The sequence below is a fragment of the Pan troglodytes genome, chromosome 11, assembly GCF_028858775.2.
Source record: "Pan troglodytes isolate AG18354 chromosome 11, NHGRI_mPanTro3-v2.0_pri, whole genome shotgun sequence".
Taxonomy (NCBI): domain Eukaryota; kingdom Metazoa; phylum Chordata; class Mammalia; order Primates; family Hominidae; genus Pan; species Pan troglodytes.
The window spans coordinates 42,128,296-42,155,684 of NC_072409.2; the positions used below are offsets into that span (position 1 = coordinate 42,128,296).

Sequence of the window (27,389 nt, forward strand, 5' to 3'; positions counted from 1 at the left end):
AGAGTGGCCCGTTTCGGATGATCAGCGGTAACACAAGTAACTGCACCTCTCCGAGATCTCCCCTGCAGGCTGTCCACACTTGGCTTCCCCAGGCCTCCTCCTCAGTCCCTTCTCGCTGCTGTGACTGTGCCTCCTGGCGTTGTTTCTCTGCTTGGTCCGCTGAGAGCCACTCTAGGAGGGACACGTGAGACTCCTTTCTTCTCACTTCGGCATGCACTTGTCTTCTGCTTGCTTCTTTCAGCACTTGAGCAGCTCTGAGTGTTGTGAGCCGAAAACCACATCTGGCTGGCTGGTTTACTTTTAAATTGTTGACCCCATGGCCGGGCGCAGTGGCTCACACCTATAATCCTAGCACTTTGGGAGGCCGAGGTGGATCACTTGAGGTCAGGAGTTCGAGACCATCCTGGTCAGCCAACATGGTGAAACCCCGTCGCTACTAAAAATACAAAAATTAGCCAGGCCTGGTAATCCCAGCTACTCAGGAGTGCAGTGGTGTGATCTCGGCTCACTGCAACCTCTCCCTCCTGGGTCCAGGCAATCCTCCTGCCCCAGCCTCCCGAGTAGCCGGGATTATGGGCGCCCACCAACCCTCCTGGCTTATTTATTTATTTATTTAGAGTGAGAGTCTCTCTCTGTTGCCCAGGCTGGAGTGCAATGGCACGATCTCGGCTCACTGCAATCTCCACCTCCCGTGTTCAAGCAGTTCTTCTGCCTCAGCCTCCCAAGTAGCTGGGATTACAGGCACCCGCCACCATGCCTGGCTAATTTTTATATATTTTTTTAGTAGAGACGGGGTTTCACCATATTGGCCAGGCTGGTCTCGAACTCCTGACCTCGTGATCCACCCTCCTTGGCCTCCCAAAGTGCTGAGATTACAGGCATGAGCCACTGCGCCCAGCCAGTTTTTGTATTTTATTTTATTTTATTTTTTTTTTTTGAGACAGAGTCTCACTCTGTCACCTGGGCTGGAATGCAGTGGCTCCATCTAGGCTCACTGCAACCTCCACCTCCCGGGTTCAAGCAATTCTTCTGCCTCAGCCTCCCGAGTAGCTGGGATTACAGGCGCCTACCACTATGCCCAGCTATTTTTTTGTATTTTTAGTAGAGAAGGGGTTTCACCATGTTGGTCAGGCTGGTCTTGAACTCTTGACCTCGTGATTCGCCTGCCTCAGCCTCCCAAAGTGCTAGGATTACAGGCATGAGCCACTGTGCCCGGCCAATTTTTGTATTTTTAGTAGAGATGGGGTTTCACCATATTGGCCAGGCTGGTTTTGAACTCCTGACCTCAAGTGATCCACCTGCCTCGGCCTCCCAAAGTGCTGGGATTACAGGAGTGAGCCACTGCGCCTGACTCCCCGGCTAATTTTTTTATTTTTAGTAGAGACGGGGTTTTGCCGTGTTGGCCAGGCTGGTCACAAACTCCTGACCTCAAGTGATCCACCTGCCTTGGCCTCTCAAAGTGCTGCGAAGACAGGCGTGAACCACCACACCCAGCCAGAATCAGAAGACTCTTGAAGGAGTTCTGCCCACATGATCTTCACTTCCTCATGTTCACATCTACAAGAACTCAGTTAAAACATTGGGGATACAGAAATGAGCAAAGAAGACAATAATAATTCCCACTACCTAGAATCAATACCTTTTTTTTTTTTTTGAGATGGAGCTTTGCTTTTGTTTCCTAGGCTGGAGTGCAATGGCATGATCTTGGCTCACAGCAACCTCCATCTCCTGGGTTCAAGTGATTCTCTTGCCTCAGCTTCTTGAGTAGTTGGGATTACAGGCATGAGCCACCATGCCCAGCTAATTTTTGTATTTTTAGTAGAGACGGGGTTTCATCGTGTTGGCCAGTCTGGTTTCGAACTCCTGACATCAGGTGATCCACCCGCCTTGGCCTCCCAAAGTGCTAGGATTACAGGCGTGACCCACTGCACCCGGCTGTCAGTACCTTTTTTAAGAAAAGTTATTCTGCTGTGATTATTATAAAGAATTCAGGTGGGCGGATCACCTGAGGTCAGGAGTTCGAGACCAGCCTGGCCACCATGGTGAAACCCTATCGCTACTAAAAATACAAAAATTAGCCGGGCATAGTGGTGGGCACTTGTAATCCCAGCTACTTGGGAGGCTGAGGCAGGAGAATGGCTTGAACCCGGGAGGCAGAGGTTGCAGTGAGCTGAGATTGAGCCACTGCACTCCAGCCTGGGCAACAGAGTGAGATTCAATCTCAAAAAAAAAAAAAAAGAATTCAAACAAAATAGAAATATTAGGGTAAAATTTTAAAAAAATTTACTATAATGAACATGAGGCAACAATTTCAGACATCTTTTTGGATGGATGGATATAGATAAATAGTTGGAGACATAGAAACATAAATGAATTTTTTTTTTTTTTTTTTTGAGGCGGAGTGTCGCTCTTGCTCTTTTGCGCAGGCTGGAGTGCAGTGGCGTGATCTTGGCTCACTGTAAGCTCTGCCTTCCGGGTTCACGCCATTCTCCTGCCTCAGCCTCCTGAGTAGCTGGGACTACAGGCGCCTGCCACCACGCTCGGCTAATTTTTTTAAATTTTTTTAGTAGAGATGGGGTTTCACCGTCCTAGCTAGGATGGTCTCGATCTCCTGACCTTGTGATCCACCCGCCTCGTCCTCCCAAAGTGCTGGGATTACAGGGGTGAGCCACTGCGCCTGGCCTACTTTTTTTTTTTTTTTTTGAGACGGAGTCTCGCTTTGTCGCCAGGCTGGAGTGCAGTGGCACGATTTCGACTCACTGCAACCTCTGCCTCCCAGGTTCAAGCGATTCTCCTGCCTCAGCCTCCCAAGTAGCTGGGACTACAGGCGCAAGCCACTATGCCCAGCTAAATTTTGTATTTTTAGTAGAGACGGGGTTTCACCATGTTGGCCAGGATAGTCTCTATCTCTTGACCTCGTGATCCGCCTGCCTCGGCCTCCCAAAGTGCTGGGATTACAGGCCGTGCGTGAGCCACCACACCCGGCCAATGAATTACTTTTTATAAAGATGGATTCATATTATAGAAGCTATTCATTTATAAATTATTTTCTTTAATCCAAAAAGGAGTTGGAAATGGGGCCTTTGATTTAATTATTTAATTTTATGAGGATTACTTAGATTCCTCCTCTCCCAAACTTTTTATTTTGAAAAGTTTCAAGCATACTGAAAACGGGAAAGCAAAGGAGGAGTGAACAGGGCACACACAGTACTGGGATTCCCCTCCAGCCTTTGAAAGTAAGTTGCAAGCATCACAGCACTGCACTCTGAAATACTTCAGCTTGCCTCTGCTGAGATCTTAGGATATTCTCCTACATTGTATCATTTGACTTTTAACAAACTTAACAACAACTTCCTAAAATAATCTACTACCAAATCTATAATCATCCGGTCCCCCTAAAGCGAAGAAGCTGAGGGAAAATTAACGTAGAGAGCTTATTTGGGCTGAGGTTGAAGATTGCAGCCTGGGACACTTGAAACACTTCTGGGTTTCCTTGGGGACTGCTCAGGAGAACAAAAGAGAGGCTCAAATTGTTTTTTTTTTTTTTTTTGAGAGAGTCTTGCTCTTGTCGGCCAGGCTGAAGTGCAATGGCGTGATCTCTGCTCACTGCAACCTCCGCCTACCGGGTTCAAGCAATTCTCCTGCCTCAGCCTCCCGAGTAGCTGGGATTATAGGCACCCGCCACCACACCCGGCTAATTTTTGTATTTTCAGTAGAGATGGGGTTTTGCCATGTTGGCCAGGCTGGTCTCGAACTCCTGACCTCGTGATCCGCCTGATTTGGCCTCCCAAAGTGCTGGAATTACAGGTGTAAACTACCACTCCCAGCCGAGAGGCTCAAGTTTTTAAAGAAAAAAAGGACATATCAGGGGAGGGGGTGATTACAAAAGTGGTTTGTCAGGAATTCTCATTGTTTACAGAAATAATATTGGTTAGTGATTGGCTACACATTGTTGAACTGGGTGTATGGCATTTTATGGCTACTTGGTATCGTTCTAGCTCCACATAGCAAGTGGCTTTAAGAGGTAATTATTGGGCCGGGGGTGATGGCTCATGCCTGTAATTTCAGCACTTGGCAGGCCAAGGCGGGTGGATCACCTGAGGTCAGAAGTTCAAGACCAGCTTGGTCAACATGGTGAAACCCCATCTCTACTAAATATACAAAAATTAGCCAGGCGTGGTGGTGGGTGCCTGTAATCCCAGATATTCGGAAGGCTGAGGCAGGAGAATTGCTTGAACCCAGGAGGCAGAGGTTGCAGTGAGCCGAGATCGTGCTATTGTACTCCAACCTGGCCAAGAGCAAAACTCTGTCTCAAAAAAAAAACAAAAAACAAAAAAACAAAAAAACGAAAAACCCGGGCGTGGTTGCTCGTGCCTGTAATCCCAGCACTTTGGGAGGCGGAGGTGGGCGGATCACCTGAGGTCAGGAGTTCGAGACCAGCCTGGCTAACATGGTGAAACCCCGTTTCTACTAAAAATACAAAAAATTAGGCAGGCGTGGTGGTGCGCGGCTGTAATCCCAGCTACTCCGGAGGCTGAAGCAGGAGAATGCTTGACCCTGGGAGGCGAAGGTTGCAGTGAGCTGAGATCATGCCACTGCACTCCAGCCTGGGCAACAGAGTGAGATTCCTTCTCAAAAAAAAAAAAAAAAAAAGTAATTATTTAATTATTTAGCTCAGAGAGGAGCAATATGAATGCTGTTACATTCCAGGGCCTCTCTGGGCCTGATAATTCCTTAGATAAAAAGTTTCTTTTCTTCTTTTCTCCCCACAATCCCAGTTGTCCCAAAGATGTTTTTTATGGTTTTATGATCCAATCAAGGCTCATGCAATACATACAGTTTTGTCTTTTTAGTTTCTTTTAATGTAGAAAAGTTCCCTATCCCACTCCCTCCCCGTAATATTGACTTTTTGAAAAGCCTGGACCAGTTGTTTTGTAAAATGTCCCATATTTTGGATTGTTCAGTTCATCTTTTGAAGTCTCAATTAACTTATCTTTCTCATTTTCTAACTGAAAATTAGATCTAAAGACTTTATTTCATTTGGTTTAAACATTTTTGGCAAGAATACTTGATAGCTACCCTGGGAACGTCGTCTCACACCGTATCAGGAGTGGCCACAGCTCGGGTCATGCTGGCTGCACTTGAAGAGTTATTTAGATGGGTATTGCCATAGCATGCATGTATGAAATTTAGTTTTAACTGAACTGAATGGAGAAAAGAGAAGTAGAAGTTCAACTGAAAGAATTATTGACTTTCAAAGATATATATTTCTTTACTACAAGGATTAATATGTCTTAAAAGTCTTAAAAGATCCCTCTAAATATAAGAGGTCTAAGATCAATGAAAAATATTAAAAAGCTAAAGTTATTGAGTTTCTTTTAGACCCAGTGTTTAAATTTTTTTTTTTTTTTTTTGAGACAGAGTCTTGCTCTGTCACCCAGGCTAGAGTGCAGTGGCGTGATCTCAGCTCACTGCAACCTCTGCCTCCCAGGTACAATTCAAGTGATTCTCCTGTATCAGGCTCCCAAGTAGCTGGGATTACCAGTGCGTGCCACCACGCCTGGCTAATTTTTGTATTTTTTAGTAGAGATGGGGTTTCACCATGTTGGCCAGGCTGGTTTCGAACTCCTGACCTCAGGTGATCCACCCGCCTCGGCCTCCCAAAGTGCTGGGATTACAGGCATGAGCCACTGCATCTGGCCTATTGAGTAGTTTAATAACTCTGGTGGTTTAACTTAAATTATAGAATGGAATTCAATATAAAGTTATGGAATATAGTCTTCTAAATTCCAGGCCTACTAACTAGCCCTGTATAGTGGTGGTTTTCTGTCTTCCAGATCAATTTATCTTTTAGAGTTGTTTTCCTCTGCATGCGCTATGATCACCTCAGGTGTTGGTCATTCCATTTTCAGCAGTCGCCATGTAGCTCCTGGGTGTTTCTAAAGTTATTTCCTTATGTGGCAGTTAGGTTGTTTGGTCTTAGCTGGTTTCCTTAGGTCTGCATGCTTTCTTTTAATCTCCTTTGACTGTCGTATCAACTCAATTTTGAGCTTTTGTTTTATTGGTTTTATTCTTTCTGAGGTGTTCTATGGCCTGAAGCAATTAGCAAGACTTCCTTCTCTTCCATGCATTAAATTTTCTTCTAGGCTGGGCTCTTTGACTTATCTTCTGTGAGCCTTTTTGTTGTTATTTTACTATTTTTTAAAATTTATTTTTTTTATTTTTTGGAGACAGAGTCTTGCTCTGTCACCCAGGCTGGAGTGCAGTGGCACGATCTCGGCTCACTGCAGCCTCTGCCTCCTGGGTTCAGGTGATTCTCATGCCTCAGCCTCCCGAGTAGTTGGGACTACAGGCGCCCACCACCACGCCCGGCTAATTTTTGTATTTTTAGCAGAGACGGGGTTTCACCATGTTGGCCAGGCTGGTCTCGAACTCCTGACCTCAGGTGATCTGCTCACCTTGGCCTCCCAAAGTGCTGAGATTATAGGCATGAGCCACCACTCCTAGCCGGGTGATTCTTTTTGTTGTTGTTTTACTGTTTGTTTATATTGTTGCCTTGTGATTTTGCTTCATGTTACAGGTTGTATTCTCAGAGGCGTAGGAAATATGTTAGGAAGTGATGCCAGGAGGCAGAATTAGGCAGAGGGAGAAGTTGGGTTCTGAGGCAGTCACAGCAAAGGCCTCATCCCAGGGGCTCTTGAGTTGTACTGGCTCTGCAGAGCTGTCCTGAATTGGGGCAGGGGTGTAGCTGTTATACCCCTGCAGAGACCAACAGTTAAAATGCAGGCCATGCTCAGGGAGTGGACATGCTATTATCAGGCAGCTTTCTGCAGCAGAGGACCCAGCTGGGGAATGGTTGCTTCTGTGTGGAAGAGGGTATGGGTGGCATGACCCAGCACTTGGTAGAGTTAATTTTATTTGCATGGTGGTACTGTCCAGCCATTCATTCTGTTTTCTCTGATAAGTTAGGTTTATTCTTTATTCTCTTCTTAGACTGTCTGAGACAGGTGTGTTTCCCTTCTGACATACAGATTGAGGGCTGAGTTTTGTGGGGTATTCCAGCTTTGTGAGTAGCCTGAGAAATAACTGGGAGCCAGTGAAGGGTTGAGCCAGTGCAGGTGCGGTCCTGCCTTGTTAAAATATGATGTGAGGTAGGGGTCAGAAGTCTGCATCCAAATCACCCAGTGCCGTTTGCTGAAAGATCGTCTTTTCTCCACTGCTCTGCAGCATCATCTATGTCATAAATCAGGCATCCATATATGCGTGTCCCTGTCTTGACCTCTGTTCTTTTCCATTGTCCCATTGGATTATCTTTGTGCAAATACCACACAATCTCATTTATTGTAATTTGAACATGAATCCTGACATCCATTAGAGTCATTCCTCTGACTTTGTTTATCTTCAGGATTGTCTTGGGTGATATGTTTGTGCCCTTTGCCTTTCTTTTCATTCAGCTTTAGGATCAGATTGCCAGTTTCCACAAAATATCTGCTGATATTTCTGCTGAGATTGCACTGATTCTATAAATAAGTTCGGGGATAATGGACCTCACTACAATAGCAAGTTTCCAACCCATGACCTTTATTTAGATCTTTAATTTTGAGAATATTGATATATAATTTTTTATACAGATGCCTTTCTTGCAAATCTTTGATTAGATTTGTTCCTGGGTTATTATCTTTTAAAACTAGTATAATGAATCGCTATGTAGCGATTCATTACCCAGTGTCCACAACCTTGCTGCATTTGTGTCCATCTCCCACTCACTCCACCATCTCCCCCCAGAGTATTTTGAAGCAAATTAAAAATATATCAGGTTTAGCTGGGCACAGTGGCTCCCGCCTATAATCCTAGCACTTTGGGAGGCCGAGGCGGGCAGATCATTTGAGGTCAAGAGTTTGAGACCAGCCTGGCCAACATGATGAAACTCCGTTTCTACTAAAAATACAAAAATTAACTGGGCATGGTGGTGCGCGCCTATAGTCCCAGCTACTCGGGAGGCTGAGGCAGGAGAATCGCTTGAACCCGGGAGGCGGAGGTTGCAGTGAGCTGAGATCGTGCCACTGCACTCCAGCCTGGGTGATAGAGTGAGACTCCATCTCCGTGTGTGTGTGTGTGTGTGTGTGTGTGTGTATGTATGTGTGTGTGTGTATATATATATATATATATGTAGAGAGAGAGAGGGAGTATAATATATATATAATATACACATATATATACATGTGTGTGTATATAATGTTTAGTTGGGTGTGGTGGCATGCCCCTGTGGTCCCAGCTACTAGGGAGGCGAAGGTGGAAAGATGGCTTGAGCCATCACACCACTGCACTCCAGCCTCGGTGGCAGGAAGCTGAGGTGGAAGCATCTTCTGAGCCCAGAAGGTTGAGACTCCAGTGAGCCATGTTTACACCACTGCATTCCAGCCTGGGCAACAGAGCAAGACACTGTCTTAAAAAGAAAAAAAAAAAAGAATTAAATGAAAAGTGAACAATTTGATAAATTTTCATTTTCTCAGATTGTTTAATAACTTGTCATTATTTATTACGTACTATCTTCAGAGTTTTATATTTGCTCAACTGATTTGTTGTTCTGTGTTCTTTGTAGTTTCCCGTCACCAATTTTCCTTGGAATTGGACAGGTGAGTGAAAAAAATAGAATTAACCTCTTATTTTGTCATCAGTGTTCGTAATGACATTTTAAGTCCTTTTGTTTAAAGCTGTGGTTTGCAAATTTATTCAGCTGGCAGAGGACCAGAGGGTCATGGTACTCCTGGTGAGACAACAGGACATATTGACACTTATTTTATTTCAGTCTACAATTTAGGAACAATTGTATTTATGGGAAAAACAGCTTCTTATTTTAAGTTCCTTAACTGAATTTAATTACTCTAAAGCAGGGGGCTGCAAGACTCAAAGCCTCCAAGGCCTGGAGGGTAACACATGAGTTGGCTGAGGACTGGGTGGGAGAGAGAATACTTGTCCCACTCAAAGTGTCAGCTTGATACTTAGTTTAAGCCATTGTGCCTGACAGGAAAAGGGTTGAGAGATGGGGCGGGACCCACCATGCTGCCCTTATTATTAGCATCAGAAGGTTTTCAAGAGAGAGTTTGAATTTTTTTTTTTTTTGAGACGGAGTTTTGTTCTTGTCGCCCAGACTGGAGTGTGATGGCACAATGTCGACTCACTGCCACCTGTGCCTCCCAGGTTCAAGAAATTCTTCCAGCTCAGCCTCCCAAGTAGCTAGGATTACAGGCACCTGCCACCATGGCCGCTATTTTTGTATTTTTAGTAGAGATGGGGTTTCGCCATGTTAGCTAGGCTGGTCTCGAACTCCTGACCTCAGGCGATCCGCACCCACCTTGGCCTCCCAAAGTGCTGGGATTACAAGTACAAGGATGAGCTTGGGTAAGCTTTCAAACTACGCCCATTTGGCAGTTTCTGAAATTTCCCATTTATGTTAATTTGTGGCTTGTTTATTCTTGTGGTTGTATACTGGTGATTTCCAGATAAATAAATAGTAACAGATACCAATGTTTTTTGTTTGTTTGTTTTGATTTTGATTTAATTCATAGAGGGAAAAGCTTAACATTATGAAAATAGTACCTGTTAACTAAATTTTTAATTGTGAATCTGGAAAAGCCTGTCGTTTATGTGAGTAAACATTATTCTTTTTTTTTTTTTTTTTTTTTTGTGACTGAGTCTCAGCCTGTCACCCAGGCTGGAATGCAGTGGTGTGATCTTGGCTCACTGCAGCCTCTGCCTCCTGGGTTCAAGTGATTCTTATGCCCCAGCCTCCCGAGTACCTGGGATTACAGGTGCGTGCCACCATGCCCAGCTAATTTTTTGTATCTTTAATAGAGACAGGGTTTCACCATGTTGGCCAGGTTGGTCTCCAGCTCCTGACCTCGTGATCCACCCACCTCGGCCTCCCAAAGTGCTGGGATTACAGGCATGAGCCACTGTGCCTGGCCAAATAAACATCATTCTGATTAAATGTCTTGCTAATAAATACCTCTTTGCAACATCATTTTAGGGAGAAACAATTATAACAAGAATTTTCTTACAGTAAAAAAATTATCTTTATATTTCAATGTAAAAATATTAGGAAAAAGCGCGTTAAAAAAAAAAAAGATCAGGCCGAGCACGGTGGCTCATGCCTATAATCCTAGCACTTTGGGAGGCCGAGGTGGGTGGATCACTTGAAGTCAGTAGTTTGAGACCAGCCTGGACAACATGGTGAAACTCAGTCTCTACTAAAAATACAAAAATTAGCTAGAAATTGCTTGAACATTCACTGGGAGGCAGAGGTTGCAGTGAGCCGAGATTGCACCACTGCTCTCTAGCCTGGGTGACAAGCAAGACTCCGTCTCAAAAAAAAAAAAAAAAAAAAATCAGTGATAAGGTGTCCTTTGTAGTCTCTAAGTGAAATAAATTCATTACTCTTTAACCCAGTGGCTTATACTCAAAGGTAAAGCCTTTCTGATTTGCAATTTGTTGAGGGAAGAGGCCAGTTAGATCTAATTTTAAAAGTCTGAATTACATTTAAGTGTTAGTATATTTATTTTATTTTATTTTTATTTTCTTCCTTCCTTCCTTCCTTTTTTTTTTTTTTTCCAGTGTCTGGCTCTCTTGCCCATTCTGGAGTACAGTGGTGTGATCTTGGTTCACTGTACCCTTCACCTCCTGGGCTCAAGTGATCCTCCTGCCTCAGCCTTTCAAGTAGCTGGGACTACAGGCATGCACCACCACACTGGCTAATTTTTGTATTTTTTGTAGAGATAGGGTTTCGCCATGATGCCCAGGCTGGTCTTGAACTTCTGGGCTCAAGCGATCTGCCCACCTTGGCCTCCAAAGTGTTGGGATTATGGGCGTGAGCCACTGCGCCTGGCCAATGTTATTGTATTTCTTTAAGAATTATAATGTGAGGCATAAGTACAAAGTACAGTTATAATTCAGGATGGGCTTAATTACATAAATATATTATAAGTTTTAAGTTTGTAAACTTAGGAGCAAGGTATAGGATTATAATCGTGTTGAAGGAGTCTTAAATTTTCACATCCTAAAATGGAGAGAATTGAGTAAGTTCTAAAACTTGCATGAAAGATGACATTAAATTTTTATTTCATAATAATGATATGGAGTATTTCCAATATACCTAGGGTACTCCAGATTAAGAGGATTTGAAGGAGACATTTTTGCTATACCAGCTAGATTGAAAAGTAAATCTTTAAAAGTAAAGTTTAAAGAACTTTTTTTCCTCTTTGTTGGTCTTCTGTTTTATGGAAATAATGGACTTTTTAAAAAATGTGCTTAGGTGTGGAGTTTCTTTTAAAAGAATGTTCCCGTGCCTTTATGGGGGAGGATGCCATATGTTTAGTATATGGGAAATATGGTCTAGGATCAATGTGTCACCTCACTGGCTGTGATCACTTTTGCACATTTGTCACTGTCAGGGAGACCATTCCCTTTCTCCCTCTGCCACAGTTCATTCCTAGAGCCCCGTGAGATAGTGTGTGTGTGTGTCTATTGGATATTACACTTTTTTTTTTTTTTTTTTGAGATAGAGTCTTGCTCTGTCTCCCAAGCTGGAGTGCAGTGGCATGATCATAGCTCACTGGGCTCACTGCAGCCTTGACTTTCCGGGCTCAGGTGGTCCTCCTACCTCGGTATCCCGAATAGCTGGGACCACAGATCACCAAGACTGGCTAATTTTTTGTATTTTTTTGTAGAGATGGGTTTTCACCATGTTGCTTAGGCTGGTCTGGAGCTCCTAGGCTCAAGTGATCTTCCCACCTCAGCTTCCCAAAATGCTGGGATTACAGGCATGAGCCACGGCACCCAGCCGATATTACCTTTTTTTTTTTTTTTTTTTGAGACAGTGGTGTCTCACTCTGGAGGGCAGTGGTGTGATCTTGGCTCACTGCAACCTTGGCCTCTCAGGTTCAAGCGATTCTCCTGCCTCAGCCTCCTGAGTAGCTGGGATTCTGCGTCTGCCACCATGCCCAGCTAATTTTTGTTTTTTAGTAAAGACAGGATTTCACCATGTTGGCCTGGCTGGTCTTGAGCTCCTGACCTCAAGTAATCCACCCATCTTGGCCTCCCAAAGTGCTGTGATTATAGCTGTGAGCCACCGTGCCCTGCCCGACGTTACATTTTTTGCCTGGAGTTCTGATGGAATCTGTACTGTGGCAAGGAAAACAATGTTAATATTCTAAGAAATAGTTATTTTTTTCTGGAACCTAGAAAATGAATTTTTTGCTATATTTCTTTTTGATGAATGTGTTTTCTTTTGATGATGTCATTGTACCTCAAGCAATCTTTGCAGATATTTTGCTGAAGTTTCTCTCTCCCCTTTTCTTCAGATGGCAGCCACCATAATGATACTATATGTGTCCAAGCTAAACAAAATCATTCACTTCCCTGATTTTGATAAGAAAATTCCTGTAAAGGTAAGTAATGAAAAGTATGTATGACTGATAGAAGATGTGAAAATACACATTGATTTTAGAATACAGGTCAATTTCTATACACACTGTACTTCCTGCCTGCACTGGATAGAAACTTCTTTTTTTGTTTGAGATGGACTGTCGCTCTGTCGCCCAGGCTGGAGTGCAATGGTGTGATCTTGGCTCACTGCAATCTCCGCCTCCTGGGTTCAAGTGATTCTTGTGCCTCAGCCTCCCTAGTAGCTGGGATTACAGGTGCCTGCCACCATTCCCAGCTAATTTTTTTTGTTTTGTTTTGTTTTTGTATTTTTAGTAGAGATGGGGTTTCACCATGTTGGTGAGGCTGGTCTCGAACTCCTGACCGCAAGTGATCCAGCCACCTTAGCCTCCCAAAGTGCTCAGATTACAGGTGTGAGCCACTGTGCCTGGCCAAGAAACTTTAATAAAGACTGTATATCATTTAGTTGTCCATTTATGTAATGCAGTAAGTAGTAGTAAAAGTATGTGCTTAACAACTGACATCAAATAAATGAATACTGTGTGTCTTGGGAAGTGAGAGAACTCTAAATTAGGCATTGGCAAACTTTTTTGGTAAAGGGTCAGACCATCTCTTGTAATTATTCACCTCTGCCACTGTACCATGAAAGTAGCCCTTGATGACATTTAAATGGGTTGATGTCCATGTGTTCCAATAAAACTTTATTTACATAAACAAGAGCTGGGCTGGATTTGAGCTGTAGTTTACTGATTTCTGTTTTCAGTTTTCATTTTTATCCTGGACTGACAAAAGCTGTGAGTGGAATGAAGAATGCAATTTGATATACATAGAAATACGCAGTTTTTTCCGTCCTGGAACTAGAAACATAAAATCTGCCATTCCTTCGTGGACTGTGGAATGGAACTAACGTTTGTTGAACAGTTGCTGGGTTCCAGACATTAGGGCAGGCATTTAATTCTTAGACCAGTCCCATACAACAGGTGGTATTTATGGATTATGACAGCATTTAGGTTTAAATCAGACTGTCAGTTCCCTGAGGGTGAGGATCTCATGTGGCTGGTTTGCTGCTGTTTCTCTAGTGCTTGGAAAAATGCCAGCATCTAGCACTGGATTATTTATCAGACAGACCAAAGAAGCACATGCTTACAGCATCAGTAATCAGGGGAGCCCAGTGTGGTGGCTCACGCCTATAATCCCAGTGACTCGGGGAGATCAAGGCAGGAGGATCGTCTGAGGCCAGGAGTTGGAGGTCAGTGTGGAGAACGTAGTAAGATGTTGTCTCAAAAAAAAAAAAAAAAGCCAGGTGGGGTGGCTCATGCCTGTAATCCCAGCACTTTGGGAGGCCAAGGCAGGCAGATCACGAGTTCAAGAGATCAAGACCAGCCTGGCCAACATGGGGAAACCCCGTCTCTACTGAATATACAAAAAAATTAGCCGGGCGTGGTGGCGCACACCTGTAGTCCCAGCTACTCGGGAGACTGAGGCAGGAAAATTGATTGAACCCGGGAGGCAGAGGTTGCAGTGAGCCAAGATTGCGCCACTGCACTCCAGCCTGGGCGACAGAGTGAGACCCCATCTCAAAAAAAAAAAACAAAACAGGGACATCCAGAAAAAGAGAAAAATACAAGGTTGAAGTATATGAAAGCTGTCAACCTAATCATCATGAGAAAAACCAGAATATTACTGGGCTTACTTACTCTTACTTTGTGGTATAGTATAATTTAAAAATTTTTTAAATGGTAAAATCTAATCTATACATAGAGAAAAAGGCATCCTATTTGAAAGTGTAGTTGAATGAATAATTACCCTTGTAAACCATTATTTAGGTCATAAAATGGGATCACAAAGTCTTCCTTACCCACTATCCTAACTTTTCTAACAATAATTTTCTTGCTTTCTTTGTAATTATTCTAAATCTGGATGCATCCCTAAATTCTTTTTTTTTTTTTTTTTTTGAGATGGAGTTTTGCTCTTGTTGCCCAGGCTGGAGTGCAATTGTGCAATGTCAGCTCACTGCAAACTCTACCTCCTGGGTTCAAGTGATTCTCTTGCCTCAGCCTCCCGAGTGGCTGGGATAACAGGCATGCGCCGCCATGCCCGGCTAATTTTTTATTTTTAGAAGAGACGGGGTTTCTCCATGTTGGTCAGGCTGGTCTTGAACTCCTGACCTCAGGTGATCTGCCCGCCTTGGCCTCCCAAAGTGCTGGGATTGCAGGCTTGAGTCACTACACCCAGCCACATCCCTAAATTCTGTAGTCTCGTTTTACCTGCTTTTAAACTTGAGATAAAGGGAATCTAACTCTATGTTCTTAGGTGTCTTGCTTCTTTCACTTAATATTATGATGGTGAAATTCATCTGTGTTGTGTGTGGCTGTATTCTTTTATTTTCATTGTATGAATATACCACAATTTACTTATCTGTTCTATTGTTCATAGTAATTTGGATGTTTCCAGTTTGAGGGCTAGAAAAATAAAAAGTACCACTCTGAACATGCTTCTAGTTGGACCCTGGCGTACATGTGTTAGCTGAGGCTGCCGTAACAAAATACCCCCGGCCAGGTGGCTTCAACAACAGAAATGGATCTCCTCACAGTTCTGGAGGCTGGAAGTCCAGGACCAAAGTGCTGGCAGGGTTGACTTCTGGTGAGGCTTTGCGTCCTGGCTTACAGACGGCCACCTTCTCACTGTGTCCTCAATGGCCTTTCCTCTGTGTGTGCACTCCTCGTATCTCTTCCACTTCCTTTTTTTTTTCTGTTTTTGTTTTCATTTTTTAAATTATTTTGAGACAGGGTCTAGCTCTGTCACCCAAGCTGGAGTACAGTGGTACATCCACAGCTCACTGCAGCTTTGAACTCATGGGTCCAAGTGATCCTCCTGCCTCAGCCTCCCAAGTAGCTGGGACTACAAGCATTTGCTACCATGCCTTGCTAATTTAAAAAATTTTTGTAGAGACGGTCTCACTATGTTGCCAGGGCTGGTCTTGAACTCCTGGGCTTAAGCTATCTTCCTGTGTTGGCCTCCCAAAGTGTTAGAATTACAGGTGTGAGCCACTGTGCCTGGCCTCTTCTCTTCATATAGGGACACCAGTCTTGTTGGGCTAGGGCTGTACCACTATGCCCTCATGTAACCTGAATTACCTTGGTTAAGACCTCATCTCCAAATACAGTCACATTGGGGATTAGGGCTTCAACATATGAATGTGGGGAAAAACAAGATTCAGTTCATAACAGTGCATATGAGTGAGGAATGTGTCTATCAGAGTGGAACTGCTGGCCCCTGGGGCATGCATATCTTCAGCTTTAATATGTATCGTTGAACTGTTCTTCATGGTGGCTATACCAATTCACCTTCTGACAAACGTGCCTGAAAGTCCCTGTTGCTTCATATTCTTGGTATGTGAGTCATTTTAAATTTGGCTAATCTGGGTTGAGTGTGGTGGCTCACACCTGTAATCCCAGTACTTTGGGAGGCTGAGGCAGGCAGATCACCTGAGACCAGGAGTTCGAGACCAGCCTGGCCACCATGGCAAAACCCCATCTCTACTAAAAATACAAAAAATTAGCCGGGCATGGTGGCGGATGCCTGTAATCCCAGCTACTCGGGAGACTGAGGCAGGAGAATTGCTTGAACCTGGGAGGTAGAGGTTGCAGTGAGCCAAGATCACACCATTGCACTCCAGCCTGGGCAATAAGAGCAAAACTCTGTCTCAAAAAATAAATAAATAAATTTTGCTAATCTGATGGGTGTGTCGTGACATCTTATGGGCTTTAGTTTGCATTTCCCTGATGACTAGTGAGAAGGCGCACCTTTTCTTTTCTTTTTTTTTTTTTTTTTTTTTGAGATGGAGTCTTGCTCTGTTGCCCAAGCTGGAGTGCAGTGGTGCAGTTTTGGCTCACTGCAACCTCTGCCCCCCAGGTTCAAGTGATTCTCCTGCCTCAGCCTCCCGAGTAGCTGGGACTATAGATGTGTGCCACCATGCCCAATTAATTTTTGTATTTTTAGTAGAAATGGGGTTTCGCTGTGTTGGTCAGTCTGGTCTCGAACTCCTGACCTTGTGATCCGCCTACCTTGGCCTCCCAGAGTGCTGGGATTACAGGCGTGAGCCACCACGCCCCGCCAAAATCATTTTTTTAATGCCTGTTTGAAGATCCTCTCTGGTGAAGTATCTGTCACCATTTTTATATGTGAAGGAAAATGCTTATTGGAGTTCTAACCAAATATTTCTTCTTTTTTTTTTAATGGAAGCTGTTTCCTCTGCCTCTCCTCTACGTTGGAAACCACATAAGTGGATTATCAAGCACAAGTAAATTAAGGTAGAGTACAGGATAATGGCTGGTGGAAAGTTCCTCACCTCTGTGCTGCCAGTGGTACAAAGACCAAGATTGATTTTTGCCATTGATAGTGCTTGTACCATATATAGAAGACAATAATATTTAGTAATTTAAGAAAGTAAGGTGGAGTTTTGAGTTTAATTGGCCAATGATTTTAGGAATGTTAAAAAGCTTATTTTTTTAAATTATATTCAAGCCTGAACATAGAATCTGAGAGCTGTAGACATTAAGGTAGAGAAGGTCTGATTTATCCAGGTAGGATTGTTGGTGTGAATATGATTTTGTGTGACTTTTGGTTTCATCTCAGTTTTATAAGAGCAGGAACATCTCCTCAGCCTTGGTGTAGACCAGGTTTGGTGCAGGGAAAAATAATGACAGACATTTTCAAGTGTGTGTTATAAACTTCTGAAATTTGCATCTGCATTTATTTCAGGGTCTTTTTTTTTTTTTTGAGACAGAGTCTCACTCTGTCTCCCAGGTTGGAGTGCAACCTTATCTTGACTCACTACAACCTTCACCTTCTGAGTTCAAGCGATTCTCCTGCCTCAGCCTCCCAACTAGCTGGGATTATAGGCACCTGCCACCACGCCTGGCTAAGTTTTGTATTTTTAGTAGAGACAGGGTTTCACCATGTTGGCCAGGCTTGTCTTGAACTCCTGACCTCAGGTGATCCATCCGCTTTGGCCTCCCGAAGTGCTGGGATTACAGGTGTGAGCCACTGTGCCCGGCCCATTTCAGGGTCTTTTGATTATGGGGCACATAATACCTTATCCTTCTTAGAATGCTATTAAATGGATCAGTTTCACTGTTAATGATTTTTTTTTTTTTTGAGACGGAGTCTCGCTCTGTCGCCCAGGCTAGAGTGCAGTGGCACAATCTCGGCTCACTGCAAGCTCCGCCTCCCAGGTTCAAGCCATTCTCCAGCCTCAGCCTCCCCAGTAGCTGGGAGTACAGGCGCCTGCCACTATGCCTGGCTAATTTTTTGTATTTTTAGTAGGGACGGGGTTTCACCATGTTAGCCAGGATGGTCTCCATCTCCTGACCTCGTGATCCGCCCGCCTCAGCCTCTCAAAGTGCTGGGATTACAGGCATGAGCCACCGCACCTGGCCACTGTTAATGATTTTAAGGGGTTGATATCTTATCTTTTTTTTGAGATGGAGTCTTGCGCAGTCACCCAGGCTGGAGTGTAGTGATGTGATCTTGGCTCACTGCAACCTCCACCTCTTGGGTTCAAGCGATTCTCCTGCCTCCCAAGTAGCTGGGATTCTGCACCTGCCACCGTGCCCAGCTAATTTTTGTATTTTTAGTAACGACAGGGTTTCACCATGTTGGCCAGGCTAGTCTTGAACTCCTGACCTCAAGTAATCTAACTGTCTTGGCCTCCCAAAGTACTTGGATTACAGGCATGAGCCACCACACCCAACCTAAACTTTTTCGATAAGAACAAATTTTCACCACTTCATATAGGAAAAGCAGGATAAAAGCTTCCTTTATCAATGTTCAGACTAATAAATTAGTGTCCTGATACCTTCAATAGTGACCAGGAAGGGTTGTTTTTTGTTTGTTTGTTGTTGTGTTTTCCTATCATGGATTCATGGTTTTTCATTTACTTGATACAAGTCCTTTATCAAATATGTGTTTTGCAAATATTTTTTTCCTAGTTTGTGGCTTATCTTTTTATTTTCTTAACACTGTCTTTCACAGAGCAGAAGTTTTTAATTTTAATGAAGTTCACAATCATTTTTTTTCTTTCATGGATTATACTTCTGGTTTTGAATTTGAAACTCATCATCAAACCAAGGTTACCCAAATGCTATCTTCCAGAATTTTTATAGTTTACATTTTACATTTAGGTCTCTACAAATTTGCCTACTCTAGACATCTCATAGAAATAGAATCGTACAATATTTTTGCCTTTTTTGTCTGGCTTATTCTCTTACATCATATTTTCAAGGTTTATCCATGTTATATTAGGTATCAGAATTTAATTCCTTTTTCAGGCTGATTAATATTCCATTGCAGGTATATATATATATTATATATAATATTTTATCCATTTATAAAAATGTTATTATTATTATTATTTTTTGAGACAGGGTCTCCAGGCTGGAATGCAGTGGTGCGATCACAGCTCACTGCAGCCTCACCCTGCTGGGCTCAAGCGATTCTCCTGTCTCGGTCTCCTGAATAGCTGGGGCTACAGGTGTGTGCCACCACGCCTGGCTTATTTTTATGTTTTTTGTAGAGACTAGGTCTCACCATGTTGCCCAGGCTGATCTTGAACTCCTGAGCTCAAGCAATCTGCCTGCTCCAGCCTCCCAAAGTGTTGGGATTACAGAAATGAGCCACTGTGCCCAGCCTGTAAAAGTTTTAATTTTGATGAATTCCAGTTTTTCTATGTTTTTCTTTTGTTGCTTGTACTTTTGATGTTTTATCTAAGGCTTTGCCTAACCGAAGGGTCATAAAGATTTACTTCTATACTTTCTTCTAAGAATGTTATAGTTTTAGATCCTATGTCCAGGTCTTTAATACATTTCAATTAATTAAAAATTTTTTTCTTTTAAGTGATGGGGTCTTTCAATGTTGCTGTGTTACCCAGACTCAAATGCAGTAGCTTTCACTGGTGCAATCATGGCTCACTGTGGCCTCAAACTCCTGGGCTCAAATGATTCTCCATCTCAGCCTCTTGAGTACCTGGGACTGCAGGCCCGTGCGACCGTACCCAGCTCTTGGGTTAATTTTTTATATGTGGTATGAGATAGAAGTTCAAATTCATTTTTTTTGCATGTGGATGTTCAGTTGTCCCAGCACCATTTGTTGAAAAGACTGTTCTTTTTCCATTGTATTGTCTTGGAACCCTGGTAGAAAATCAGTTGATCATAATTTTAAGAATGTATTCTATTGATTGTATATCATCTTTATTTATTTTTTATTTTTTGAGATGGAGTTTCGCTCTTGTTGCCCAGGCTGGAGTGCAATGGCACGATCTCGGCTCACTGCATCCTCCGCCTCCCAGGTTCAAGCAATTCTTCTGCCTCAGCCTCCAGAGTAGCTGGGACTATAGGCATGCACTACCACGCCCAGCTAATGTTGTATTTTTAGTAGAGACGGGGTTTCTCCATGTTGAGGCTAGTCTCGAACTCCTGACCTCAGGTGATCCATCTGCCTCGGCCTCCCAAAGTGCTGGGATTACAGGCATGAGCCACCACGCCCAGCCTATCTATCTCTATTATTATTTTTTTGAGACAGGGTCTTGCTCTGTCACCCAGGCTGGAGTGTGGTAGCACAGTCACCACTCACTGCAGCCTTGACCTCCCAGGCTCAAGCGATCCTCCCACCTCATCCTCCCAAGTAGCTGGGACCACAGGTGAGCACCAGCACACCTGGCTAATAATTGTTTCAATTTTTTTGTAGAGATAGCATTTCACCATGTTGCCCAGGCTGGTCTCGAACTCCTGGGCCCAAGGGATCCGCCTGCCTCAGCCTCCTAAATTGCTGGGATTATTGGAGTGAGCCACCATGCCCAGCCAGCTATCTATCTATCTATCTTTAAACCAGTACTAGCTAGTCTTGATTATTGTAACTTTGTATTAAATTTTGAAATTGGAAAGTATAAGTACACCAACTTTGTTCTTTTTCAAGATAGTTTTGATTTTTTAATTCTCTTGCATTTCCTTATTAATTTTAAAATTAGCTTGTCAATTTCTGCAAAAAAAAAAAAAAAAAAAAAGAATAAATAAAGCCAGCTAAGATTTGATAGGGATTGTGTTGAATCTGTGACTTAGTTTGTTAGTGTTGCTGTAAAGGACTACCTGAGGCTGGGCAATTTATGAAGAAAAAAGGTTCGTGTGCTTCACAGTTCTGCAGGCTGTGCAAGAAGCATGGCGCCAGCATCTGCATCTGGTGAGGGCCTCAGGCCCTCCTGGCAGAAGGGGAAGGGGAGCCAGTGTGTGCAGAGATCCCATGGCAAGAGAGGGGGTGCTGTCAGGCTCCTTTAACAATCAACCTTCATGGGAATTAACAGAGTGAGAACTCACTCCCCCTGCCCCAGTTGATTAATCTATCCATGAGGAATCAGCCCCCACAGCTGAAACATTGCCCACCAGGCTCCACCTTCAACATGGGGATGCAATTTTAACATGAGGCATAAAGGGTCAGATATCCAAACTGTAGCAATCTGTGTATCTATTTGAAGAATATTTTTAATAACATAAGGTTTTAATAACATAAGGTCTTTTGATCCATGAACATGGAGTGTCTTTCCGTTTATTTAGGTCTTCATTACTTTCTTTTTTTGATTTAAAAATTTTCTTAGAAGGCCAGGCACAGTGGCTCACGTCTGTAATCCCAGCACTTTGGAGGCCGAGGCAGGTGGATCACCTGAGGTCAGGAGTTTGAGACCAGCCTGACCAACATGGTGAAACCCCATCTCTACTAAAAATACAAAAATTAGCTGGGTGTGGTGGTGGATACCTGTAATTCCAGCTACTTGGGAGGCTGAGGCAGGAGAATTGCTTGAATCCAAGAGGTGGAAGTTGCAGTGAGCCAAGATCGCGCCATTGCACTCCAGCCTGGGCGACGAGCGAAACTCCGTCTCTTTTTTTCTTAGAGACAATATCTCACTCTGTTTCCCAGACTGGAGTACAAGTGGCATGATCATAGCTCACTGCAGTAGCCTCGACCTCCTGTGCTCAAGCCATCCTCTTGTCTCAGCCTCCCAAGTGGCTGAGACTACAGACATTCACTACTGTGAATTTAAAAAACATATATATTTTTTGGCTTGGCGTGGTGGCTTACGTCTGTAGTCCCAGCACTTTGGGAGATCAAAGCAGGTGGATCACTTGAGGTCAGGAGTTTGAGACCCAGCCTGCTCAACATGGTGAAACCCCATCTATACTAAAAATACAAAAATTAGCCAGGCATGGTAGTGCACGCCTAAATCCCAGCTACTCGGGTGGCTGAGGCACAAGAATCGCTTGAGCCAGGAGGCGGAGGTTGCAGTGAGCCAAGATGATGCCACTGCACTCCAGCCTGGGCAACAGAGCAAGACCCTGTCTCAAAGTAGAGACGGGGTCTTGCTCTGTTGCCCAGGCTGCTCTCACTCTTGGCCTCAAGCAATTCTTCCACTTCAGCCTCCCAAAGTGCTGGGATTACAGGCATGAACCACTGCACCTGGTTTTTAAAATTTTTTAAACAATGTTTTGTAGTTTTCTGCACACAAGTCTTACACTTCTTTTGTTAAAATTGTGTCTAAGAATTTTATTCTTTTTGATGCTATTTTAGATGAAATTGCTTTGGTAACTTAATTTTTTTTTTTTTTTTTGAGACAGAGTCTCACTTTGTTGCCCAGGCTAGAGTGTAGTGGTGCGATCTTGGCTACTGCAACCTCTGCTTCCTAGGTTCAAGCAATTGTCCTGCCTTAGTCTCCCAAGTAACTGGGATTATAGTCACGCACCACTACGTCCAGCTAATTTTTTGTATTTTTAGTATAAGTGGGGTTTCACCATGTTGGCCAGGCTGGTCTTGAACTCCTGACCTCAATTCATCTACCCACCTTGGCCTCCCAAAATGTTGGGATTACAGGCGTGAGCCACTGTGCCCAGCCTAATTTCATTTTTGGATTGCTCATTGCTAGTGTATATTCAGAGTTGACTTTTGTATATTCGTTTTGTTTCCTGCCTGTTTGCTTGATTCACTTATTGTGGTTCTAATAATTTTTAAGTGGATCCCTTAGGATTTTCTGTATAGAAGATGTTCTCTGCAAATAGAGATAGCTTTAGTTCTTCCTTTCCAAATGAGATGTTTGTTTTTTCTAACTGCACTGTCTAGAACCTCAAATACAGTGTTGAATAGATACAATAGTGAGAGTGAACATCCTGGTCTTGTTCCTAATCATAGGGGGAAAACATTCACTTTTTAACCATTAAGTATACCTTATTTGCTTTTAAAAGGCATAATCTAGAATACTTTTCGAATGCGATTGAAAATATAAAACATTTTGTTGTTGTTGTTGCAGCTTTGAAAAATGTAGGTCCAGCCAGTCTCGTAAGACATCTTTAGGTGTGAATATAAAGTTCCTGAACATTCTTTCTGCAGCTGCTCTCTGGATGCAGTGTGGTTGATGATGTGAAGCCTGTGCTGGGGTATGGTTGGCTGAGCTGCCACTCTCCTCCTGTGCTGCTGTTCCAGCTCTGACTTTCTTTCCCTAGCTCATCGGCCGCTCAGGGTCGCATCTAGAAGCAGGTGGAGATGTGTTGGCATTTGGCAGCCCTGGCAGTCTGTTGACTATGCGCTGAGCTGCATCGTGGAATCTCTGGGTGTTAGGAGTGGGTAGAAGGTTCTTAACTATATATTTTAAGGCAGTTTAGCCTTACTACATAAAATTTGGGGAAGAAAATCACCCATAATCTACCTTTTAACACACAATTTTAAATACTCATTTTCAGCCCAGTGCGGTGGCTCACGCCTATAATCCCAGCACTTTGGGAGGCTGAGGCAGGTGGATCGCGTGAGATCAGGAGTTCGAGACCAGCCTGGCCAACATGGCAAAACTTCATTTCTACTAAAAATACAAAAATTAGCTGGGCGTGGTAGTGTAATCCCAGCTACCCGAGAGGCTGAGGCAGGAGAATCGCTTGAACCCGGGAGGTGGGGATTGCAGTGAGCTGAGATCGCGCCACTGCACTCCAGCCTGGGTGACAGAGTGAGACTCTATCTCAAAATAATAAATAAATAAATAAATAAATAATCCTTTGCAGCCCTTTTCTGTATACAGAATGTATCTTGTTACAGTTGTAGATCCTACATGGTTTTGTATCCATTTGTTTTATTTAATATTCATTTTCTAATAGTATTTGTATTACAGAGTTATAGTATCATGTTCCCTCAACTGAATGTATCATAATTTATTTAACTATTGTGATGTCTGACATTTAGGTTGTTTCTGATGTTTTTCCCACAGACACTGCAGTGAACACATTTATGCATGTGGTTTTTTTTTCTGTCTTTCGATTATTACCTTAGAATAAGTTTCCCAAGAAGAAGTAATTAGGTCCAAGGTCAGAACCTTTTTTAATTTTTTTGAGACAGAGGTTGCAGTGGTGCGATCCTGGCTCACTGCAACCTCCGCCTCACGGGTTCAAGCAATTCTGCTGCCTCAGCCTCCCGAGTAGCTGGGACTGCAGGTTCACATCACCATGCCTGGCTAATTTTTGTATTTTTAGTAGAAACAGGGTTTCACCATGTTGGTCAGTGTGGTGTCAAACTCCTGACCTCAAGTGATCTGCCCACCTTGGCCTCCCAAAGTGCTGGGATTACAGGCGAGAGCCACGGTGCCCAGTCGGTCAGAACTATTTAATGATGACGCATAGGCCTGACTTGATTTGTCAAAGGATGTATTGGTTCACATCATGAAGTAGTTTCAGCACAACCTTTAGAATGGATGGACAGAACGGTGTCTTAAATTGCCAAGTGAAGCCCGGGTGCGGTGGCTCATGCCTGTAATCCCAGCACTTTGGGAGGCTGTGGCAGGCAGATTACCTTAGGTCAGGAGTTTGAGACCAGCCTGGCCAACATGGCGAAACTCTGTCTCTTCTGAAAATACAAAAATTAGCTGGGTGTTGTGGCGCATGCCTGTAATCCCAGCTACTTGGGAGGCTGAGGCAGGAGAATCGCTTGAACCCAGGAGGCAGAGGTTACAGTGAGCCGAGATTGCACCACTGCACTACAGCCTGGGCAACACAGCGAGACTCTGTCTTCAAAAAAAATAAAAATAAAAATAAATAAAAAATAAGTAAATTGCTAAGTGAAAGTGGTATGAAATTATTTAATCTCCATTTATTTTTATTATTTAATGTGATTTGTTAATGGTAAATGTGAAAATTGATTTGGAAAATTAGTAAGCTTAATGAAAAATGTAAAACATGTAAAAGATAAAACCAATCAACCAACTCTTGGTGTCTGACATGCTTCTCTTTTCCTGGCAGCCTACCGATGTTCACCGTGCTCAGGAAATTCACCATTCCACTTACCTTACTTCTGGAAACCATCATACTTGGGTGATTTTGTTTTTCCTCCATTCTTCCAGTGTGCCTCCCACCCACTGCATTTCTTTTACCCAGCAAATTCTAGTAGCCATTGCTAGTTGCAATAATTTAAGGACAAATGGTTTATTCATTTAAAAGTAGTTTTGTGCTTCTGTGATTCCCTAAGAACTTAATGAGGGATTTTTTTAAAGTTGTAATTTTACCATAGACAAATAATGCATGTTTGTGGTAGAAAATCCTAAGAAAGTAAAAGAAACACTCCAAAAAGGATGTAAACCTGTTTCCTGAGCCAGATGGAATATAAACCAATTTTGGAATACAGAAGGGAAACTGTCCATGTATACATACAGGATAGTTGTGCAGGGTGTGAGGGATATCAATTCTGACGCAGTAATTATAGTATCAGAAGAAATTAGTTTTTATATTGTTGGTATAAAATTTTTCATAAGGATATTTAGTCTGATATCCAAAAAGTTGATTCTTGATTTTGCTGGGAGGATTATTTAGAAATGAATTTTGGTCGGTGGTTCAGTGTTTTAAGCCCTTGTATTGAATTTTATCATAATCTTTGAATACTCACTATCAGTCCATGCAAACTAGATCCACCAGCAGGAGCACTTCTGTATTTTGTCCCAGTATCTCTCTAGTGAGAACAGAGAAATCAGTTTGTAATTAGATTAAGAAAACTGCTTAAGAAATAATGTAAATTTAGTCTGACTTAGAAACACTTTTAGTGCCTTCTCTGCATCAAGCATTGTTTGCTGGATTTTAGCTATAAAAATGCTGATGTCTATTTTCAATTTGCTTAAAAAATATAATCATATTTCAATGTTTTCCTCTCTGCTCCCTTTCCTTTCTTATTTGTGTATTTATTACAGGAAGCAGTATTCACTCAACATCATCCTCAGTGTCTTTGCCATTATTCTCGGGGCTTTCATAGCAGCTGGGTAAGACTTTGGACTGTTTCTGCTCAATAACTTCTTTGTGTCTTTGACAATAGGCCCAGCCCCATCCTCAGTTTTTCATTTTCCATCTGGCTGCTGTTGAATTGAGCAGCCAAGAGACAAATCTGTTGAAGTTAGTGGAATCCCCATGTGTCCCTGTGAAAGTCAAAGTGGGTCCCACATTGGCCAGAAAATTTCTGAGAATATATGAAGAGAGCATTGCAAGATACTAATATAGCTTTTCTTCACAAAAAGCAGTGAACTGTTTACATTTCTTACTGAATGTTTGTCTTCATTATAACAACTTTACTTGAGAAGTTCTTAGGCATTTGATTAATAATAACAGACTTACAAAGCCTTTGTGTGCTGATTTATTTTATTATTCAATGATACCTTAGCAGTTGCTATTTCCGATGGTAGAATGCTAAATATATTTGTACGTTTGGGATATGAGCCAACACTGATGCATGACTACTACTTTAATAATTATTTTGCAAAAGGAATAACGAGGACTCCAAGTCTTCGTGGGCAGGCAGGTGCTCAGATTTCTGCTATAGCATGGTGGATAGTGCATGTGAATAGTTACATTCCCTGGGTTCAAAACTTAGCTCCAGGCTGGGTGTGGTGGCTCACCCCTATAATCCCAGCACTGTAGGAAGCCTAGGTGGGAATATCACCTGAGCCCATGAGTTTGAGATAAGCCTGGGAAACATAGTGAGAACCTATTTCTACGAAAAAAAAAAAAAAAAAAGGAAAGAAAATTAGCCTGGCATCATGGTGTGTGCCTGGAGTCTCAGCTACTCAGGAGGCTGGGGAAAGAGGATCTCTTGGGCCCAGGAGTTTGAGGTTGCAGTGAGCAATGATTGCACCACTGCACTCTAGCCTGGGCAAAAGAGTAAGATCCCGCCTCTAAGAAAAACAAATCATGCTTACTGTCATTATAAATGTATTTAGTCCATTGTGTAGACTAAGATTTATTACTTACGTGTCATCTGTACTTTGTCTCCCCTAGTCCTAGCCACGGCTGAGTTTTACTCCTTGAAAGCTGGCTCTGTGGTCTCAGTGCTCCAATTCACACCACGGGTATAGGGCCAGCACCCATTAGACAGCAGTTCTCAGAGCCTCATCTAGTCATGATAGGCTTTTTTTGGAATGAAATTTTATAAGTAAAGTAGTTTAAAAAGGGAGGAGTTCTGTGGAAGATGCTCCAGGGGCGAAGGGAGACAGCTTCCCCTTCTACTCTCTGAAGGTTCATTAAAAAAGGAACTGACAGGCCGGGCGTGGTGGCTCATGCCTGTAATCCCAGTGATTGGGAGGCCCAGGCGGGTGCATCACCTGAAGTCAGGAGTTAGAGACCAGCCTGGCCAACATGGCAAAACCCCGTCTCTACTAAAAATACAAAAATTAGCCAGGTGTGGTGGCAGGTGCCTGTAATCCCGGCTACTCAGGAGGCTGAGGTAGGAGAATCGCTTGAACCTGGGAAGTGGAGGTTGTAGTGAGCTGAGATTGTGCCATTGCACTCCAGCCTGGTCGACAGAGTGAGACTCCATCTCAAAAAAAAAAAAAAGGAACTGACAAAAGAGCAGATTGAGAGGAGAGAAAGACACACAGATTTACCTTCCCATGC

The 27,389-nt window shown here is 43.1% G+C and overlaps 1 protein-coding gene across 8 annotated transcripts in view; it reads left to right on the forward strand.

The window, feature by feature from the left end:
• SLC35D2 (solute carrier family 35 member D2) overlaps positions 1 to 27,389 on the forward strand; it is a 64,752-nt gene that overhangs the window by 6,475 nt on the left and 30,888 nt on the right. For 7 of the 8 annotated variants that reach the window (XR_008537144.2, XM_054658303.2, XM_054658304.2 and 4 more), the window contains exons 2-6: positions 8,603 to 8,636; positions 12,360 to 12,446; positions 16,687 to 16,754; positions 24,759 to 24,830; positions 25,697 to 25,765. Coding sequence is in view for 7 of the 8 variants with exons in the window: in XM_054658303.2 (XP_054514278.1) it covers positions 8,603 to 8,636; positions 12,360 to 12,446; positions 16,687 to 16,754; positions 24,759 to 24,830; positions 25,697 to 25,765 (330 nt within the window). In the remaining variant the exon portion in view is untranslated. The remainder of the gene's footprint in view (positions 1 to 8,602; positions 8,637 to 12,359; positions 12,447 to 16,686; positions 16,755 to 24,758; positions 24,831 to 25,696; positions 25,766 to 27,389) is intronic. The other variant, XM_009456957.5, reaches the window with a different exon arrangement.